This window comes from Moschus berezovskii, chromosome 19 (assembly GCF_049115385.1).
Source record: "Moschus berezovskii isolate FMDL1 chromosome 19, NW_MosBer_1.0, whole genome shotgun sequence".
In the NCBI taxonomy this organism is placed as follows: Eukaryota; Metazoa; Chordata; class Mammalia; order Artiodactyla; family Moschidae; genus Moschus; species Moschus berezovskii.
In genome coordinates, this window is record NC_142478.1 from 61,454,974 (window position 1) to 61,476,468 (window position 21,495).

Consider the following 21,495-nt stretch of genomic DNA (forward strand, 5'->3'; position numbering starts at 1 on the left):
CTGCCTAGTTTGCCCTTCCACCTCCATATGTAGAACACTGCCTGGCACAGAGCTGCACTCAACAAGTAAAACATCAATGGGTCTCTCACTTAACCTCTTTCTGTATATCCCTTGCTCCTTCCCTGACCTCTCATCCTAGAGAAGAAAAGCCAGAGACTTTACATGAATATGTTTAGCTTCCTTAAATATTTTCTTGTCCCAGAACAAAATATGATATCTGGCTTAGTTCAGGGCACCAATAATAAGGTGTTGAGTGATTTCTTGATCCTGACCAGCCTTCTTCAGGGAACAGTACCGGTGTCACCAGGGCTGCTGATTAGAAACAATTCACCAGAGAAGGCTTCTTTTTGGAAAATCAGCCAAAAAAACAAACAAAAAAAAACAAAACTGGTCAGTAGCACCATCTCCATATATGAAGGAAAATCTATTCTGTAATTGCACTCATCTCACATGCTAGCAAAGTAATGCTTAAAATTCCCCAAGCAAGGCTTCAGCAGTATGTGAACCAAGAACTTCCAGATGTTCAAGCTGCATTTAGAAAAGGCAGAGGAACCAGAGATCAAATTGCCAACTGTTGGATCATATAAAAAGCAAGAGAATTCCAGAAAAACATCTACTTCTGCTTCACTGACTATGCCAAAGCCTTTGACTGTGTGGATCACAACAAACTGTGGAAAATTCTTCAAGAGATGGGAATACCTGAACACCTTACCTGCCTCCTGGGAAATCTGTATACTGGTCAAGAAGCAACAGTTAGAACTGGACATGGAACAATAGACTGGCTCCAAATTGGGAAAAGAGTACGTCAAGACTGCATACTGTCACTCTGCTTATTTAACTTATATGCAGAGTGCTGCTAAGTCACTTCAGTCGTGTCCGACTCTGTGCGACCCCATAGATGGTAGCCCACCAGGCTCCGCCGTCTCTGGGATTCTCCAGGCAAGAACACTGGAGTGGGCTGCCATTTCCTTCTCCAATGCATGAAAGTGAAAAGTGAAAGTGAAGTCGCTCAGTCGTGTCCGACTCTTCGCGACCCCATGGACTACAGCCTACCAGGCTCCTCCACCCATGGGATTTTCCAGGCAAGAGTACTGGAGTGGGTTGCCATTGCCTTCTCCTATATGCAGAGTACATCATGTGAAAGGCTAGATGAAGCACAAGATGGAATCAAGATTGCCAGGAGAAATATCAATAACCTCAGATATGCAGATGACACCACCCTTAAGGTAGAAAGAGGAACTAAAGACCCTCTTGACAAAAATGAAAAAGAGTGAAAAAGCTGGCTTAAAACTCAGAAAACATTCAGAAAACTAAGATCATGGCATCTGTTCCCATCACTTCATGGCAAATAGATGCAGAAACAATGAAAACAGTGAGAGACTTTATTTTCTGGGGCTCCAAAATCACTGCAGATGGTGACTGCAGCCATGAAATTCGAAGATGCTTGCTCTTGGAAGAAAAGCTATGACAAACCTAGACAGCATATTAAAATGCAGAGATATGACTTTGCTGACAAAGATCAGTCTAGTCAAAGCTATGGTTTTTCCAGTAGTCATGTTTTTCCAGTAGTCATGGAGAGTCATGAGAGTTGGACCATAAAGAAAGTTGAGCGCTTTAGAATTGATACTTTTGAACTGTGGTGTTGGAGAAGACTCTTGAGCGTCCCGTGGACTGCAAGGAGATCAAACCAGTCCATCCTAAAGGAAATCAGCCTTGAACATTCATTGGAAGGACTGATGCTGAAGCTGAAGTGCCAATACTTTGGCCTCTCAATATGAAGAACTGACTCATTGGAAAAGATCGTGATGCTTGGAAAGATTGAAGGCAGGAGAAGAGGAGGATGACAGAGGAAGAGATGGCTGGATGGCATCATTGACTCAATAGGTTTGAGTAAGCTCCAGGAGTTGGTGATGGACAGGGAAGCCTGACATGCTGCAGCCCATGGGGTCAGAAAGAGTAGGACACGACTGGGCGGCTGGACTGAACTTATCCCATAAATCTATTTCAAGAACCTGCAATCTTGCCTTAATGCCCCCTCCCCCGACAATGATTCCTCATCACCTACAAATTCTTGGGGAAAATAAAATACAGAATCCCAAGTTTCGGGACTTCCCTCGTGGTCCAGTGGCTAAGACTCTGTCCTCCCAATGCAGGGGGCCCAGGTTCCATCCTTGGTCAGGGAACTAGATCCCATATACTGCTGCAACTAAGAGCTCGCAAGCCGCAAAGAAAATAGCAGATCCTGCATGCCGCAACTAAGACCCGGAGCAGTCAAATTATTGTTTTTTTAAAAAAAAAAATCCCAAGTTTCCATCCACAAATTTGCCACAGCCTCCTAAATCAAATACCCAAGATTCCACTTTCAGATGCTTGCTTTCGAAGGGGCTTCAGGTTCTGTGTTGGAAGCAGGCCGTACATAACTATTCCAATACCGAATTCTGGAATAAAACGTTTGCATGTGAGATGCTTCTGAAATGACTGACTGAAATGCCTTTTTTACCCTCTGCTTCATACATCGCACTCCATTCCTAAGAAGGATTTAACCAAGAGTTTTTAATGTATGGGAGATTTTAAGTTGCACCCCCGGGCCGTTACAAGACTGCACGGAAACGCACGCAAGAGAGCATCTCCCGCATCCCTTGCATTGGAAGCAGGCAGGTGCGCTTCGAATACAATGCCGTGGGTGTTTTTCGTTCCTGCAACCAACGTTTAGCGCGAAACGCCCTAGGACTGCAAGGGCAGATTACACTGACCATATTGGAGAGGGGAAAATAACGTTCTTTTTTTACCTGCACAAACGATTCAGCAATCACAGCGGCATCATTCACGTCCTTCCAAGCCAATCACTCGCGCGGCCGGGAGAGCACCTGACTTCCGAGTGCTTCCGGCCTCTCAGGTTTTTCTCGCAGGTCGCTAGGTCCGGCGCTAAGACCCGGGCATAGCTCCACCGGCCGCACGCACACGATTGCCCACCCGCTTCCCGAGAGTTAGCCAATAAGAAACCCTCGCTCTGTAGGGACCAATGAGGAGGAGGCTGAGTGAGGCCCGGCGGGCGACGCGAGAGGTGCGGAGGCGGTGCGTGGGGCGGGGTCACGTGGGGAGGTGAGAGGTGGCTGACGGGAGCTGGCTGGGCTGAGGGCCGCGGGGCCGGCGCCCGCCGCGAGCCATGGGGCTGCCGGCCGTGTAGGGGCCATGCCGCCGGGGCCCCGGGCCTGCCCCGCTCCGCGCCGGGATGGTGAACCTGGCGGCTATGGTGTGGCGCCGGCTCCTGCGGAAGAGATGGGTGCTCGCCCTGGTCTTCGGGCTCTCGCTGGTCTACTTCCTCACCAGCACCTTCAAGCAGGTTAGTGCTGCCCCAGCTGCCCGGGTGAGGGAAGCTGCCTCTGCAGCCGCGCTGTCCGAGTGTCCTGCGCGCCGGGGCTGAGACGGGAGAAGGGACCTGCCCCTTGGGTTGGGACAGAGCTGCGACTTGAGCCTGCTGTGATGGGCCTTTAACGCTGTGCTTTTCGCCCCCAGGGCTTCCCGCCTGCCGGGCTCAGGGCTTCCCACCTGCCGGTCCCAGGGCTGAGCGAGACTGGCATTTCCCTTTCATCCTCGCGGCGGTTCTGGGCGCGGGGTGGGGTACTGTCCCCGTGTTGTAGCGGGGGAACCTGGAGACTGGAAAAGGTGGAGATTCCTGGGCGATAAGTAGCCAAGCTGCGAGGCCAGCGCCGGTGTGCCTGGTTTTTGTTTAATTTCGGGGCTCAGTGATCGCTGGGGAGACACTTAAGGACTCCCGCGGTTCCCTTTCTGTACAAAACAGGGTTGGGTGGAATTTTGTTTTCACCTCCCCACCCTCTGAGTTTTTCTTTTCCGTGCGAATTTCTGAGAGAAAAGGCAGACAGCTTTGGTGCGAATTGTTACCCAGAGCACGGGCAGGGTGTTTAGAAATCCGGTGGGAGCGTTTGGGTTTTTCCAACGGAGGATCCTACTTAAGAGGGTACCCGGGACAACCCTGCTTTATGCTGTTGCTCTGATGGGAGTTAAAAAAATTTCCCCTTTTCATTTTCAAGGGTCAGGTTCGTAAACAGAATGTATCAGTGAATAGAAAATTACTAAACAAGGGAGGGAATATATGTATACTTACGGCTGATTCACGTTGTTGGACGGCAGAAACTAGCACAGTGTTGTAAAGCAGTTATATTCAAAGTTAAAAAAAAAAAAAGAACAGTGAAGGAGATGGTCACCCTAGTTTTAGCAGGTTGGTGGAGAAGCTTTAAAAAGGGAAATTAGAGAACTGTATCCCACTTTTCACCTGTGTTATAAGCTTCCTCTGGTGACTAGGATGTGTGGGTGACATTCCTGTGAACTCAGTGCTTCTGGGACGTGTGTTTTCACAACTTCACAGACACCTCATGGTCACATGCTGTCCCGTGTCTGTCCCGCGGGTGCCATGGTGAGCAGGGACTCAGCCCCCTGCCTCCCTCCCATCTGCTGTCGCTCACCTCTAGCACCATTGGTTTCAATACCAACTGTATGCTGTTGGCTATCCTAATTTCTAACTCCAGCCTCGACTGATTCAGAAACCCCCAGGTTCTTCTGTCCGGTTGCCTGCTTGAGTCCCTTTTGAATGTGTGTCAGCTTCTCTTACTTGTCCAAAACCGAACTCCTGATTCTCCAGCACTTCCTCTCCAGTCTTCCCAGGCTCACTGGTTACTGTTTTCAGGTAGTCCGGCCACAAATACTTTCTGCTTTACTTTATCTCACTCCTCGCCTGCAAAACATTTCCTCTGCCTCCACAGCAGATCCCGAATCTGTTCTTCTCTCCCAGTTGTCACCGCAGTCACCCTAGGGCAGCCTGCCTTAGTCTCTGTCTGGACCTCTGCAGGGGCCCACCCACAAGTCTCTGCTTTCTTTCTTGTCCTATGGTCTATTCTCTACTAGCAGGAGGGGGTGATTATCTGAATAGAGAAAAAGATATAGTTCTTCTTTGAGTTCCTGCTGCGTATAGGTAAAACTCCAGGCTCACGTTCCAGGACCTCTGCATGGTGAGTCTTGTTGTTAGTTCAGGGGAGGCTTACTGTTACTGCCCCGGGCCACACCAGGTGACACAGTCTCAGTGACTTCAGTTTCTTGTCCATAGTCGTACTTTATTTTTTTTGTGGTAGAAATCGCTTACTGAGGATTTCTGGATCATTTACTTGTTTATCTGTCTCCCCTCACTCTCCCTTCTAGAACATCATTTTTTGGAGAACAGGGACTTTGTGGTGTTCATAGAATCCCAGTCTCTAGAATACTGCCAGGCACTGTCGTGGTTATTCAGATATTGGTTGAACAATCAAATCTTTATAATTGGGTGGCTTCCTTTCTTCCCAGTTTGACACACTTCTACTGATTTTTCCTTTTCTGACTCAGATGCTGTCTACTCTGTTACTTTCCCTACAGTCTCCTTTTTTGAGGGGTGGGTGTGGATGGGCACACCATGAGGCTTGTGGGATCTTAGTTTCCTGACCAGGGATTGAACCCAGGCTCTTGAGTGAAAATGCAAAGTCCTAACCTCTGGACTACCAGGGAATTCTCACTACAACTACCTTTTACTCTGGTGTACCTAGTTTTGTTTTTTTTTTAAACTTTTGATCTATGGCCACAATCATGGGGGGGGGAGTGTTGGGGGGGACAGATGATTGTGAGTCCCTAAAACTGTTCACAACTGTTTTCGTTTTGTAGATTTTTTTTTTGTATCTAATTACCCCATGGCCTAAAAAACATGTTAGCCATGATCTCTCCACTAGTCAACTTTCTGTCTCCATGGATTCGCTTACTCTGAACATTTCATATAAATGGAATCGTACTGTGTTTCTTCTGTGTCTGACTTCTTTCAGTTAAAAGCCTGTGTTTTCAAGGCTCATCCGTCTTGTAGCATGTATTAGTAGTTTAGATATGAATAATACTCTGTTGGAGACATCTACCACATTTTGTTTGATGGAGACTTGCCTTGTTTTTGAAAAAAGTGAAAGTAGTGAAAGAGTCAGTTGCTTAGTTGTGACTTTTTGCGACCCCATGAATTGTAGCACGCCAGGATCCTCTGTCCATGGAATTCTCAGGGCAGGAATACTGACTTGTTTCTACTTTTTGACTATTTGCCATGAACACTGGTGTACAAGGTTTTGTTTGGAAATAGGTTTTCATTTCTCTTGGGTATGGTCCTAGGAGTGGAGCTGATGGGTCACTTGGTAACTCTGTTTAACTTTCTGAGGAACTGCCAGGCTGTTTTCCAGTGGCCATACCATTTGCAGTGAACTTTTAAGAAACCATACTTATCAAGTTTTTGATGTACTATCAAAGATTATCCATAATTATCTGGAAAAACCACTGAAATACTCTATTTCCAACTACACATCTGTAAGAGATAGATTTGTTCATAAGCTTCAACCCGAACAATGTATTGCAGCAGATTGGATGCAGAGGGAGTTGTGAGAATCCAGCTGTTTTCCATTGACCCAGGCATTAAAAACATTTGCAGAAATGTAACAGCATTTTCTCATCTCACCAAATACATATTTTTGTTTTGAAAAACGTTCTTTTCCCACATGCACATGAAAAACTGTTGATATATAATGGGCTCATTATTGTTATTTTTAAACAAATAGCTTATTTAAAAATAAATGTTTTAAGAAGTTAATGTTTTAATTTCTAATATGATAACTATCAATAGCCATAACCCTCAGTGACCCACATATTGAATTCCTGAATAATTTTTAAGAGTATAAAGGGTCCGTGGACTTTTGTGAGATGAACATCATCCCAATCTGACTGATGCTCTTATACATGTGTGAATTTGCTTGCCGGCTCTGTTCTTTGCTGCTGTTTTGGTCTTCGGCACTCCTGAGATCAGTGGCTTGAGGCGATTGGGCTCTGTGTTGCCTGCCTCAGGCTCCATCTGTAACAGAGCTGTGCTGTCTATTGGACAGGAAGGCGGGGTGGGAGTGGTTAGAATTAATTGAGAGGAGACTGAAAAACTCCAAAGCTGCATATGATCCTTAGCTCTGCTTCAGTGAGACTGAACTCTTGGAGCAGATGCAGACACTTTTTGCCTAGAGAATAGTTGATTATTCTCTACAGCTTTGAATTCCTCTTTTCTTTGGTTTTCATGTTAATTAATGCTTTGGGGGATAGCTTAAATTGTAGGTATGGGAACGCAAGAGAAATTAGTGACCTTGGTTGGGGATGCCATTGGGGGAGAGGGCTGGGTGCCAGGTGACTTGGGCACACTGATTTAACAAATGTTTTAGTGAAAACCAACTGCACTAGGCAATGTCTGCTAGATGATGGTGATACAGTGAGGGGCAAAGCAGATGTAGTCTGACTCTCCAAGAGCCTGTATTCTGTAGGGGGTGAGGGGTAGAAATGGCAAATGAGCAGGATTATTTCACATAACAATTTGTAATATAAAGAAAACAAAGCTAGGTACTATGATGGAGCAGCAAGGTGGGCCTGACTCTTTGGGGCATTTGAGCTGAGATTAAAGAAATCCCAGTCTTGCAGTCAGAAGGGTCCTTAGAGGGCCTGTCGTGCGAATAACTGGCCTCATAGTTGTTCAGCTAGTGCAGTTCTGAAAGTGTCAGGGCTGTTTGCAGGACTACTTGAGAATATATGAACATCATCATCTTTTAAGTAACTAAGCATGTAAATTGGTTTCAAGTTAGACACTGTCTAAAGTGTAATAAATCATAAGAGAGAGTTGCTCATCTATGTTTTTGTGCTGTTTTTCACTGATCACCGAAGTACATGTACCTTTCAGAGTTTGTAAAGTGCTGCACAGGTTAGGCAGGGAAAACAGTTATCTTTCATCTCAGCAACCAGAGGGATTCACTGATGATATTTGGGCATATTTTCTTTCTTCATTTTCATATTTTAAACATATAATCGGAGCATGCTCTTTTTTCACTTAACATGTATGCATTTTTCCCATCTTTAAAAGCTCTAAGTATAAATTTTTTATAACTAAAATTTTCCATGATCAGGTTATATTTATTAGTCATTCCCCAAATATTGGACATTCGGGATTCCCTCTGACCTTTATCTCCCTTTTTTTTTTTTTACTTTTGAGAATCATTAGTGAGTCTTTTAATGACAGTGCCTTATGCTTAGGTGCCTTACTGCTTACATGGAATGTGTATCTCATTTGACCCTTCAGCTAACTCCTGAAAAATACGACAGTTTTTAATATGTGTGCTTGTGTGCTCTGTCACTCAGTTGTGTCCGACTCTTTGCTACCCCATGGACTGTAGCCCACCAGGCTTCTTTGTCCTTGGAATTTTCCAGGCAAGAATATTGGAGCAGGTTGCCATTTCTTACTCCAGGGGATCTTTCCAACCCAGGGATCAAAACTTATGTCTTTTGTATCTCCTGCATTGGAAGGTGGATTCTTTACCTCTGCACCATCTGGGAAGCCCCAGTTATCAATATACCCCCTTTTAAATCAGAGGTTAAGTAATATACATTAGTAAAACATTTCTATAGTTGCTTATAGTTTATGAAAATTCTGGAGGCACTTTGAAAATAGAGAACCCAGCTACCTTTGTTTCTGTATCCTTAACACATTGTAAGAACTTGGTACCTTTGGATGGATCTGAAATGAGAAAATAAAAACGTATTGGGAGGGGATGTTTAAAATTGTGACAGCCTGTTAGGGTAGGTAGATCAGTTGGGGAAAGGTTTAAGGCTGCCTGTTCATTGAAGGAATCCTTTCAGTGCCCCTTCAACACATCTTTGTAAAAGTGGACCTTTGGAAAAACAACAATGTGCTAATTCACTGCATTTGTCATTATGTCTTACACACTGTCTTGTTCAGTCTTTTCTGGTTGTACAACTCTGACCCAATCCTTCTGGCAAGGTCGTGAATATTCAGGTTTGAAAACAATCTCAGATGCTGGGAGCATTGCCTTCCTGTTTACCAGGATCATAGTAATGTGGAAGAGGTCCTTCTGGAATGCCTTTGTCCGTGAACGCTTGCTTTCTTTCGGGAGGAATAACAGGAAAGTTTGAGAGTAATTTGAAGAGTACTTTCAACCTTGCTATAATGTAAATCCAGTTTACTGTACTTTGACCAGCCTCTTGTCTTTATGGCTATTAATTTATCTAGGGTAGCATTTGAAGTGCAGTTTAGCTTGCACATAGCTTGATTATCTTACTAACTGATACAACCCCAACAGAGGAGCATATATTTACAGGTAGTTAAGCGGTGTGCACCTAAGTGATTTGTCCGTATTCCCAAGGCTTCTGCACTTAACTCCCATTCTTCCCCCAACCGAGTAATACTGATGTTGTTTTTGTATAACCCATCTTGTTCATGCTGATACTAGATCAAAAGAAACAAAAGAGAAGGGAAAGTGAAAGTTGCTCAGTCATATCCTACTCTTTGTGACTTCATGTACTATACAGTCCATGGAATTCTTCAGGCCGGCATACTGGAGTGGGTAGCTGTTCCCTTCTCCAGGGAATCTTCCCAACCCAGGGATTGAACCTAGTTCTCCTGCATTGCAGGCGGATTCTTTACCAGCTGAGCCACCAGGGAAGCCCAAGTATACTGGAGTAGGTAGCCTATCCCTTCTCCAGGGGATCTTCCCAACCCAGGAATTGAACTGGGGTCTCCAGCATTGCAGATGGATTCTTTACCAGCTCAGCTACCAGGGAACCCCAAAAGAGAGGGGGCAGAATAGAAATTAAAGCCACCTGGTAGCACTGTTTTACCTTTAGTAAATTAAGGAACAAAATTCAGTACTGGTGTGGCACAGTGTTATTTAAATACTGGAAGGAAAGTTATGACCAGCCTAGATAGCATATTAAAAAGCAGAGACATTACTTTGCCAACCAAGGTCCGTCTAGTCAAAGCTGTGGTTTTTCCCTTGGTCATGTATGGATGTGAGAGTTGGACTGTGAAGAAAGCTGATCGCCGAAGAATTGATGCTTTTGAACTGTGGTGCTGGAGAAGACTCTTGAGAGTCCCTTGGACTGCAAGGAGATCCAACCAGTCCATTCGAGAGGAGATCAATCCTGGGTGTTCATTGGAAGGACTGATGCTAAAGCTGAAACTGCAATACTTTGGCCACCTCATGCAACGAGTTGACTCACTGGATAAGACTCTGATGCTGGGAGGGATTGGGGGTGGGAGGAGAAGGGGAAGACCGAGAAAGAGATGGCTGGATGGCATCACCGACTCTGTGGACATGAGTTTGAGTGAACTCCGGGAGTTGGTGATGGACAGGGAGGCCTGGCGTGCTGTGATTCATGGGGTCACGGAGAGTCGGACAGAACTGAGCGACCTGAACTGAACTGAATGTTATATGTGGCATATATAATTTTTGGAAAATTATCTAGCACTGTGCAAAGAACTGACTCATTGGAAAAGACTCTGATGGTGGGAACGATTGAAGGCAAGAGAAGAAGGGGGGTGACAGAGGATGAGATGGTTGGATGGCATCACCAACACAATGGACATGAGTTTGAGTTGGTGATGGACAGGGAAGCCTGATGTACCACAGTACATGGGGTCACAAAGAGTCAGACACGACTAAGTGACTGAACTGAATTATAGCATTGACTCTACTTCTAATAATAATTCCTACCACAAATGATGCAAGAGAATAAGTGAAAGGTCTCCATTTTTATTGCAGTGCTGTTTATGATAACAAAAACCTGGGGCAGGCTGAAACATTGATCTGTAGAGGATGTGTTTACTAAATTACAGCATATCAACATGATGGATTATTATATAGCCTTGAAAATGATTATCAAGATAATGTACATACTTGAATCGTTTACCATCCAATTAGTGTCAAGAGGAGCTGAATGTGAAGCATCCTAATTTGTAGTATAAATGCTGGGGTCAAAGGCTAGAAGTTAATATGCAGTAAGAGCTACAGCTTTATTTAAGTAATGGGATTGTGGGATATTTATGTCTTTCAGATTGGTAATCATGGTTTTTTTAAATAATAAACTTAATTTGGAATAATTATGGGTTTACAGAGAAGTTTCAAGGGTAGAGTTCCTATAGATTCCTCACCAGTGTCTCTCTCCTATTGTTAATGATAATCATGTTAATAACTTTTATCATTATATTTTAAATTAAAAATGAAACTTTTCCAAAGATGAAAGATGGTAATAATCACCTGTCCTTTCCATGTTAATGGTCTGTAGTGTATCTTTCGGAGAAGGCAATGGCAAACCACTCCAGTACTCTTGCCTAGAAAATCCCATGGATGGAGGAGCCTGGTAGGCTGCAGTCCATGGGGTCACTCAGTCGGACACGACTGAGCGACCTCACTTTCACTTTTCACTTTCATGCATTGGAGAAGAAAATGGCAACCCACTCCAGTGTTCTTGCCTGGAGAATCCCAGGGACGGGGGAGCCTGGTGGGCTGCCGTCTATGGGGTCGCACAGAGTTGGACGCGACTGAAGCGACTTAGCAGCAGCAGCAGTGTATCTTTCCATGCCTTTGTCTCAGCTCTTACAAACCTGTATGTATACATTAGTACAGTTATTATTGTAATACAACATGTGGTAATATGTACATTATTCTGTAACTTGTATTTTAACTTAATATACTAAGGACATCCACCAGTGATCTGCAACCCTGTTTATTAATATCATCTGAGTGCTTTGAAAAAATAATGATTCCCAGGTCCCACCCACAGAGCTTTTTGCTCAGTCTGGAGTTGGACTCAGGAATCAGAATTTAAGTGTCCTATATAATCTAATGTGCAAGTCATGTTTAAGGACTCCTACTGTAGGTAAATACACATCAGTCATGTCTATTTTTTTTTTTGGTGATAGCCATAGCTATCCATGTTTATTCAATCATTTCTTTGTGTTTGGGGTTCCTGGTTTTTTTTTTCTATCACATAAACAGTCCTATAGTGGACATCCTAGTACACCCTTACACATTGGTACTTTCTAGAGGCTGCTAAGTCACTTCAGTCGTGTCCGACTCTGTGTGACCCCATAGACGGCAGCCTACCAGGCTCCCCTGTCCCTGGGATTCTCCAGGCAAGAACACTGGAGTGGGTTGCCATTTCCTTCTCCAGTGTGTGAAAGTGAAAAGTGAAAGTGAAGTCGCTCAGTCATGTCCGACTCATAGCGACCCCATGGACTGCAGCCCACCAGGCTCCTCCATCCATGGGATTTTCTAGGCAAGAGTACTGGAGTGGCTTGCCATTGCCTTCTCCGTTCTAGAGGCTAGGTTTCAAAAATGTGTTTGCTCTCCCAAAGTATATGTGGATATGCATGTTGTAAATATTAAATAACTCTTCTCTAAGCCTGACTCTTTTCTTTTGTCTTAAAGTGTAACCTTTGTCATCAACTTTCAAGGTTAGTCCCTTTTGCTCAATGACACATGACAGATCATTCCTAATGACAAAAGCCACAGAGCTCTATTAAAGTGGTGGAATGGTTAAATTATCCTCTGTCCATGGGACTTCCCTGGCAAGAATACTGGAGTGGGTTACCGTTCCCTTCTCCAGGGAATCTTCTCAACTGAGGGATTCAACCCTGTGTTGCAGGCAGATTCTTCACCACTGAGCCACTAGGGACCCATATATACACACCCATATACATAACCTCTCTCAGAGGGGAGTCTTATCATTGTTTTGTTTTCCAACAATAGATAGGTTGAGTAATTCAGAAGACGGCTGTCTCCTGAATCGGAAGATGGCACGGTCTGTGTTTTGGCACTCGGGCACCTTACTTAGTTTGTCTTAAGAATATAACAAGGCAGTTTGGAAAGTCTAACTGCGACGTGGGGCTAGGAGAAAAGGTCTAAACTCTTGCCTCTAGAGAAGCTCCTCACTTTGCATATCTAGGTAAAGGCTGTCTGACGTGGGTGTCTTTTGTAAAGAAAGATATATTCTAAGGGTCGCATTGCTTACTTGCTAAGTCGCTTTAGTCATGTTCGACTCTTTACAACCCAATGGACTGTAGCCCACCAGGTTTCTCTGTTCATGGGATTCTCCAGGCAAGAATACTGGAGTGGGTTGCCGTGCATTCCTCCAGGGGATCTTCCTGACCCAGGGATCAAACCTGCGTGTCTTATGTCTGTTGCATTGGCAGGCAGGTTGTTTACCACTGGCGCCACCTGGGAAGCCCCAAGGGTCATATACTCAGTATTTTTTCATAGAAAAAATTTGCAGGTTTCCATGCTTCTTGAGTACATCAAGGCTGTATATTGTCACCTTGCTTATTTAACTTATATGCAGAGTACATCATGAGGAACGCTGGGCTGGAAGAAGCACAAGCTGGAATCAAGATTGCCGGGAGAAATATCAATAACCTCAGATATCATACCCTTATGGCAGAAAGTGAAGAGGAACTCAAAAGCCTCTTGATGAAAGTGAAAGAGGAGAGTGAAAAGGTTGGCTTGAAGCTCAACATTCAGAAAACAAAGATCATGGCATCTGGTCCCATCACTTTTCAGATGGAAAAACAGTGGAAACAGTGTCAGACTTTACTTTTTGGGCTCCAAAATCACTGCAGATGCTGATTGCAGCCATGAAGTTAAAAGACGCTTACTCCTTGGAAGGAAAGTTATGACCAACCTTGATAGTATATTAAAAAGCAGAGACGTTACTTTGCCAACAAAGGTCTGTCTAGTCAAGGCTATGGTCTTTCCCGTGGTCATGTATGGATGTGAGAGTTGGACTGTGAAGAAAGCTGATCGCCGAAGAATTGATGCTTTTAAACTGTGGTGTTGGAGAAGACTCTTGAGAGTCCCTTGAACTGCAAGGAGATCCAACCAGTCCATCCTAAAGGAGATCAGTCCTGGGTGTTCATTGGAAGGACTGATGCTAAAGCTGAAACTGCAGTACTTTGGCCACCTCATGTGATGAGTTGACTCACTGGAAAAGACTGATGCTAGGAAAGGTTGGGGGCGGGAGGAGAAGGGGACGACCGAGAATGAGATGGCTGGATGGCATCACCGACTTTGTGGACATGAGTTTGAGTGAACTCCGGGAGTTGGTGATGGACAGGGAGGCCTGGCGTGCTGTGATTCATGGGGTCGAGGAGAGTCAGACACGACTGAGTGACTGAACTGAACTGAACTGAATGCTTCTTGCACCTAAAATCAAGCTCTTAATTCAGTGTTCCCATTAGTTTACCACTACTCCTCACTGCAAATTAAAATAAACTTGTTACCTGTGATGTGTTCCAGTATTGTCTGAAATGACAGTTGGAAAGTTTCTTTGAAGTTTCCTCTTTTATTTTAAGTGTATGCAGATTTTACATTCTACTCCACAATATAAATGTTTACTTTAACACAAAAAATGTTTTAAATGATTTGCCATCAGAAAGTTTAAAACTCTTCCCCTCCAAATTTTTTGAAGTAATTAATGCTTTTGTACACATTTATAATGTGTACTTAATCCGGGGGCATTTATGTAAATTTTGAAGAATAGCCCTAATTTATTAATTTTCCTTCAGGTTTATTTTGCATTTTTTTTAAATGACTTTGGCCCAGATTTTTCTTATACCAAGTGAGATTCCCTGTTGTACAAGATTTTTAATATTGTTTTGTCCTGTTACTGTAGTTTATATGAAAAATTGGTGAAAATACAAGAAACGATAGTTTAACCTTCTCATTTATGGTCTCTTTGTAGGAGGAGAGGGCAGTGAGAGATCGGAATCTCCTCCAGGTCCAAGACCACGATCAACCCATCCCATGGAAAGTACAGTTTAATTTGGGTAATAGTAGTCGGCCCAGCAACCAGTGCCGAAACTCCATTCAGGGGAAACACCTCATCACAGATGAACTGGGTAAGACTGGCTCCCTTCCTCTCCTGCAGTCTGGTGCCACTTTTCCTTAATGTCAACTATCCAAACAGTGGTCAGAATTCCTCAGTTGTTTTGTGGGTTTTTTTTCCTTTTTCAGCTGGTGGTTTGACGATAATCTGGTTTGTTTTGCAAGACTAAATTTTGCTCTCAGTCTCAGAACAAATGAATTATGAACCTAACAATACTGAAATTGATAACAGTAATCTTGAATTAGAGTCTTCATTGATACATGGTGAAGCTCAACAAAATGAAGACAGGTACCGTCTTTAAAATGAGACTACAGTGCATATGTGTGTGTGTTTTAAAGTTTGCAACCCCAGTAAAATAAGAAGAAAAAACTTTTTTCCTAAAAGATATCAAAGGTGTCAGAGCATATGAGGTTATTTGGGATTAAAGGAAAGAATCAGGAAAACTAAACAGTATTGAGCTCTGTTTTTAAGATTACATTGAAAAAGCAGATTAAATTGCAAATAACATTTGTTTTGTTTTAATGGAGCAAAGTTCAGGTAAGGGAGGTTACTTCCACAATATGACCCAGCTAGTCAGGCAGGGGTAGATCTAGGACTGAGGCCAGGACTGAAGTTGGAGTTCAGTGCTTTTTTCTTGTAGATTTTGGTTTGTATGATACCCAGTTAGAAAGCTTGAAATCTTATGCCTTGACTTTATTATTTAATATTAGGTTATAAATGACAGTTTGTCTTTTCCTTTGGTCATAGCTAGCAAAAGAATGATTTCCCTCTGATTAATTCAAATGAGACAAAGACTCTCAGATTTCTTAAGTAAAAAGTGCCAAGAACTAATCAATAAAAATCCAAGAATGATATGTTTTATATTACCTCCATGAATACACGAGAGGAGATAAACAGCGTAATAAAGAAAACTTGCAGGAAATTTTTGCGTTTTAGCGAGCAGATGCCACCAACATAAGTGTTGCCAGAGTTACACCTTATTCAGTAAGACAACCAATAGAGTTAGAAACTTGGCAAAGGTTACAAGTTGGTTTCCCAGTCAGGAGCAGCACACTCTGAGATTGTGATCTTACAGGACTCCTTGTTGGAAATAATGTCTGCAATAGTGTGTTTCTCCAGGTGCAAAAGGAGAAATCTTGATGGGCTTTCTTTCACCAGAAGTTAGAAAGATTTGGTTTCAAAGCTAAATACTGACAGATTGTACTGGGGAAAAATAGAAGACCTGAGATGCCAACACTTATAACATGGAAAAGAGAAAAGGGCAGAAAGATCATCTCAACAAGGGTAATATTTTACATCTTTCTGACAGATTATGTGATAAGATGCTCTGTATTTATCATTTGGGGCAGAATTTTAAGGAACATGCTGGCTTATTTGGATTTTTAATTTGTAATTCCTCTGAAGATGATGAGTAAGAATAGATAGGAAGAATCCCAGGAACATTTACTGTGGCATTAGGATCATCCTGTCTTATTTTAGAAGACAAAACCGCATAGTTAAACTACCACAGAGGCGACAAGAAGCGCCAGCACCCAGATAAGTGGGGTCCGCTTCTCACAGGCCTCAGCTTCCCTAGTGTGAAGTGCCTGTTCCATTGTTATTCTACTGGTGCCTCCTGCTTTTGCACAGACTTTGTTTTCCAGAGTGGTTTCTGAAAACAGCCTCTTGCTTCACAAGGTCTCATTCTCCGAGGATTATGAAGCTGGGGCATTTGGAATGGAAGGATGTGAGGAACAGCTGCTCTGCACCTGTGTGCACCTATGGGCCTGGGCCTGCACCTGCGAGTTTGCCCATGGGCCAGGTGGTGTCCCTCATGGACTTATTCTTACATTTTTCTGTCCCACTCCCAGAAGGATGTAGAGAATTGTATCTTTAGCAGCTATGAAAAATAAGTTATCTTTTGTGAGGAGATTCTTTTCTTAAAGTTGAATATGAATGCGTGAACTAAGTTGGAGGTGGTATATTTAGATGATGAGGGGAGGAAATTAGGATTTTTCTTCCTTGGGTCTTAGAGTACTGGCATTCCCTAATGCTGAGGGCTAATTGAATCCCTGCTCTATATACTTAAAAACAGCCTAAATCAGTTTCTAAAGGTTAGATGTGAAATGGCAAGTATATGAAAGGTATTTATAAAAAGTGTGTGTGAAGTTTTTTTTTGTTTTGTTTTTAATCTAGCAGGATCTCATTTTCAGGAATGAATGCCTTGTTTTTTTCCTCTCTTCAGGTTTTTGTTGAAAAAGCATTACATTTTTCTCCAGGCACAGATGAAAAATTGGCTTGCCTAGGTTAGAACAGGGAAACAAAGGCCATGAGATGATTAAATCAAATATGTGACCGCAGACTAAAAGGTCATTTAGGTGGATTAGGATGTATGTAGCCTAATTATAAAATAGGAGTCTGTGCTTCCTATAAACTGCTGCATGCAGGTAGCAAGCTCTGAATAGACACCGTCTGATTCTAAACTCTACGGTCTTTAGGATACTCCTGACTCCGGACTCCTGGCTTTGTGTTCTTTGGGAGCAGGACTTTCATTGCTGCCTCGTGATCGCCCCTGGTGGACAGGTAGGGGACTGCTAGGTTTATACTCAGGTTAGTCTCTGACTTTCAGGTTACGTTTGTGAGAGGAAAGATTTGCTGGTGAATGGCTGCTGTAACGTCAACGTCCCTGGCACAAAGCAGTACTGCTGTGACGGCTGCTTGTCCAGTGGCTGCTGTAGCGCCTACGAGTACTGTGTCTCCTGCTGCCTGCAGCCCAGCAAGGTATGGAGAGTTGCTCCTTGTGCTGCATCTCCTTTAATTTTTCTGCTTGCATTTCACATTGAGCATTAGAATCTTTCTGTGGGATTCTTTGAAAATAGAAGAGAACCTTGTGTAGGTGTCAGAAATGGCTGCTGTGAGGTAGCCTTTGTCTGCAAGGGAAGGAGGTAGTTCTCTTTCCTCCAGCTGTGCTTTGGTAGAGTGGGCTGTTGTATTCCCAGTCAGATGTCTAAAGAATAGGACACGGGCCTCCTGCTCATGTAAGCCCCTCTTTCTCTCCCTCCCCTGCCTGCATCAGCAGTCTCTTAATTTAGGAGAAGTTTCCAAGGTTACCTTGTGCTGCTGAGTTTGGAATTTATTATAGGTAGTAACTTTTGTTTCCACAGCAACTCCTCCTGGAGCGCTTCCTCAGCCGGGCAGCTGTGGCATTCCAGAACCTCTTCATGGCAGTCGAAGATCACTTTGAATTGTGTTTGGCTAAATGCAGGACCTCATCCCAGGTCAGAAGCCATGATGCCTCTGGTGGTAGGGTGGGCCGGTGGGAATCATGGTCTGGAAGAAAACTTGAAAATCTGCACTGGGGACCCTTTGGTGGGGTGATAATGGAGAAGAGATTTAAATGGAACTTTGGGGGATTGATTGTACAGTCATCCCTTGGTATCTGAGGATATTTGGTTCCAGGACCCCAAATTCCTAAATGCTCATATAAAATGGCATAATGTTTGCATATTACCTCTCTCCATCCTCCCGTATGCTTTAAAGCGTTTCTAGATTACTTATAATAACTAATACAGTGTAAAGGCCATGTTTTGCTTTTTGGAACTTTGTGGAGTTTTTTTGAAATACTTTTGATCTGCAGTTGGTTGAACCCATGTATGTGGACCCTGTGGATACGGAGGGCTGACTGTATTTAGAATGTCAGCATGAGATTTCTATGATTTAGTGATGTAAAATATTTATATTTATTCAAATCAAGGTCTAACTAACTTGCATCTTCCCTGTCTGATTAGCTTGTTTGCGTTTTAAGTCCTACTAGTCAAATTCATGAGAGAAGCTCTCTCCTCTGTCTTTGACTGAAATTTGACTAATGCTTTCCAGTGACCACTCGTTTAGAGTGGTACTAAGTTATTCTGGGACAAAAATGTGGTTTATTTTAGGATTCAAGGGCATGGGGCAGGTGGGTGTTGAAAAATACACAGATAAATCTGTAGGTTGTTAAGCTTTCAGTACTTTCTAGCATGTTGTCATTGAAAGGTTTGCTCTTTGGGCATTAAACATGGCACCAGCTGCTGAAAGTGTCTGAACCTTTTTACCTTTTGACTCCCCGTCCTCTGCTCTCAGCCTTTGTGATCGGGTGGTTGCTGGAGCGCTCTCTGTAAAATCACCAGATGTGTTCATTATACAAGCATACTTCCTCTGGCTTTCCTTCATGGTGTCTCCAAGATCATCCTGGCTCTGTCTGAGATACATGACTCATTTGCCATTCTCTGGAACTCTTACACCCTTTGCCAGATTTTTGTAGTCCTCCTCTGGGTTTTATGCTACTCTCTGTCTCTGGTCTGCTCTTACGGCATCTAGCATTGTTGGGTAAATGTTTCAGGGATTATAATGAGTATTTGAAACATGAAGAAATTCCTAATGGCCTTGTTTTGCTGAAAGAGCTTTCCATTTGAATGGATTTTAAAGGAAATGTGGAGGAAGTTTGAACCGTGACTTTGATTCATACTCTCATTCTGAGAAATGGAAAATAGAAAAAAGGCCAGGTGTTTTCTTTCCTTAACTGATAAAACCCAGGAGTTAATTCCAAACTTGAGTGAAGATGCTAAATTTTCTGACTTTGCTTTTTCATTGTAAAGAGAAAATTCCCAGTTGCCAATTTGCCTTTATAACAGTGTCCCAAGAAACAGAGTTGGCTGCATGACTATGAATTGGATTAATACTTACACTTTAGATGTTTAGCTTTGGTCTTAGACTAATTAATGAATTCTTGACTAGCCAAAAATTCAAGTTGCTTGTATGAAAACAAATTGCTGAAAAATTAGTCATCGAGGCTGATTATCTGTTGTCACACTTCATTTGCTTGGCCAGATGTGGTCAAGCATTTGTGTGGTCATTTGTGTGGTACTGTGGTGTTTTGCTCATGTGCCAGCACTTAGGTACACAAACCTTGACGGAAGCAGTTGGAAGTGCATCTCCGTCATCTCTGCAGGGTGCAGTGCCGGGACCGAATTACTTTGAAGCACAGGGTTAAGTGCAGAACACCTGTTGGATCTTGATCTGACTTAAAATAATTTGAGGAAAGTTTATTGTCTCAGGTTGTCCCAGTCACAGCTGGGTTTTAAAAAACTCACTAGTGTGTGTAAAAGAAACGGTCCTGTGACGCTCTGTCCTTTCTCACGCCCTTCATTGGCTCTTCGTCCTGAGCATCTGCCTCGGTTGCAGAGGGTGCCCTGGTGACATTTTGGAGGGGCTCCCCTGGGCTCCTGCAGGGAGCAAATGCTGGCCACCATCCCGCTCTCTCTCACAGCGATCTTCTCTCTGTTTTGCCAACAGAGCGTGCAGCACGAGAACACCTATAGGGATCCCATAGCAAAGCACTGCTACGGGGAGAGCCCTCCCGAGCTCTTCCCTGCGTGACGCTGTGGGGGACTCAGCCCTCTGGAAGGATGTGCTGCTGAAGAGCTCGCAGCCTGAAGCTTTTCTCCGGTCTTTGAGAGAAGACTTGATCATGACCACTTCTTGTGTTGTGCTCTGTGGCCTCACTTGCCCCCGGGCTGACCAGATGGACTTGCTCCGTAAAGCAGTTGGAAACGCCAGTGGGTCGCATTCTAGAAAGACAGAACGGCGGGTGACCTGGCGGAGGCGTCGGCGCTCTGGGCGCCTCAGCCCTGCGGCTGCTTGGGAACCTGTGGGCCCACTTGTGTGTTCTCCCCGGGCCCTTCACTGTAAAGTTATTTATTGGACTTCTTTGGAGTGGTGGGAAAATTGTTTCCTGTAGGAAAATGTTTTGCGTTGATGGTTGAATATATTCAAGGCGATTGTTATTCTTGTTGTTTTCTTGTGTTCTTGAGTTTCATGAGTGAAATCGTCCCTTCACCCACTAAAATTTTGGCCTCTTAAAACGTGCATGTTCTCTCAAGGTGGTTTATTTTTGGTTTTGTTTTGACAGCATCTTCAGGAGTGCACCCTGATGTCTAAAATTGTCTAGAAACTCAGATGCTATTCCCCTCTCATCCTGTGCAAACTTTCTGGCATCTGGCACTGTGTGCCCTCAGGTTTTTTTCTAGTCTATTTGGATATGCTTGTTTACTGATGTGCATGCATCATTTTAACCAGAAATTCTGCCTTGTTGTCTTGGAGGGTTTTGTTAATTGTTTCCTATGCCCTGGTTGAAATGACTGGTCTTCTCAGCGCTGGAACATCAGGAGTCTCAAGAAAGTCACCTGCAGGGTGGCCTCCTCCTCTCCTGACACGGGAACCCTGTGTTAAGGTGATTCCCAAGTGAAGATACATCTCGCAACTGACTGTAAGTGGTCGTCTTTTATTGCTTTCAGCTTCGGGAGATGTAACAGGTACAGACATTTGGTTTCTCTGTGATTTACAGAGATGAAGAACAAAACTCAAGTTTCTGTCAAGGTGCTGTAGGAGACATCTACCCTCGGTGGACACAGGACGCACGGGCGCTGATCTGCTTACTCGGGGCCTCCTGTGCTTCTGGTACAACAGTAACCCTCTGGGCAATGCCAGCAGTATTTGGGGCTTAGATGAAGACGTCATGCCTGTCGCATAATACAGCTGTTTGCGCTCAGAAGTCATGCTATCCCACACAGTTCTTCCCCAGAGCCCTTCACTAACCTCTGGATCTGTCAAGGTCTCCCTTGTTCTTTGTCAGTTGTTCGGCTGCTGCCCTTGGAGCAGAGCACAGGGTTTACAGCCCGCTTTCAGCGTTTTTATTTCAGTGGA

General features: G+C 43.8%; 2 protein-coding genes across 2 annotated transcripts in view; one reads left to right on the forward strand and one right to left on the reverse strand.

Annotated features, from left to right (window-relative positions):
* The window catches only part of RNFT2 (ring finger protein, transmembrane 2), a 65,108-nt gene extending 62,161 nt beyond the window's left edge, over positions 1–2,947 (reverse strand). The window contains exon 1 of the mRNA XM_055405211.2: positions 2,790–2,947. The gene's annotated coding sequence lies outside the window, so the exon portion shown is untranslated. The remainder of the gene's footprint in view (positions 1–2,789) is intronic.
* A 143-nt stretch (positions 2,948–3,090) lies between these two features.
* On the forward strand, positions 3,091–20,576 carry SPRING1 (SREBF pathway regulator in golgi 1). Its single transcript, XM_055404429.2, has 5 exons — positions 3,091–3,343; positions 14,632–14,788; positions 17,384–17,535; positions 17,919–18,032; positions 20,086–20,576. The coding sequence occupies exons 1-5, from the start codon at positions 3,233–3,235 to the stop codon at positions 20,167–20,169; spliced, it is 618 nt and encodes a 205-aa protein (XP_055260404.1). The 5' UTR covers positions 3,091–3,232; the 3' UTR covers positions 20,170–20,576.
* The last annotated feature ends 919 nt before the right edge of the window (positions 20,577–21,495 follow it).

Coding starts and splice junctions, on each gene's coding strand:
- SPRING1 (XM_055404429.2), top strand. CDS start 3,233: ATGGTGAACCTGGCGGCTATGGTGTGGCGCCGGCTCCTGCGGAAGAGA. Junction 3,344..14,631: donor TCACCAGCACCTTCAAGCAG/GTTAGTGCTGCC, acceptor GTCTCTTTGTAG/GAGGAGAGGGCAGTGAGAGA. Junction 17,536..17,918: donor GCTGCCTGCAGCCCAGCAAG/GTATGGAGAGTT, acceptor TTGTTTCCACAG/CAACTCCTCCTGGAGCGCTT.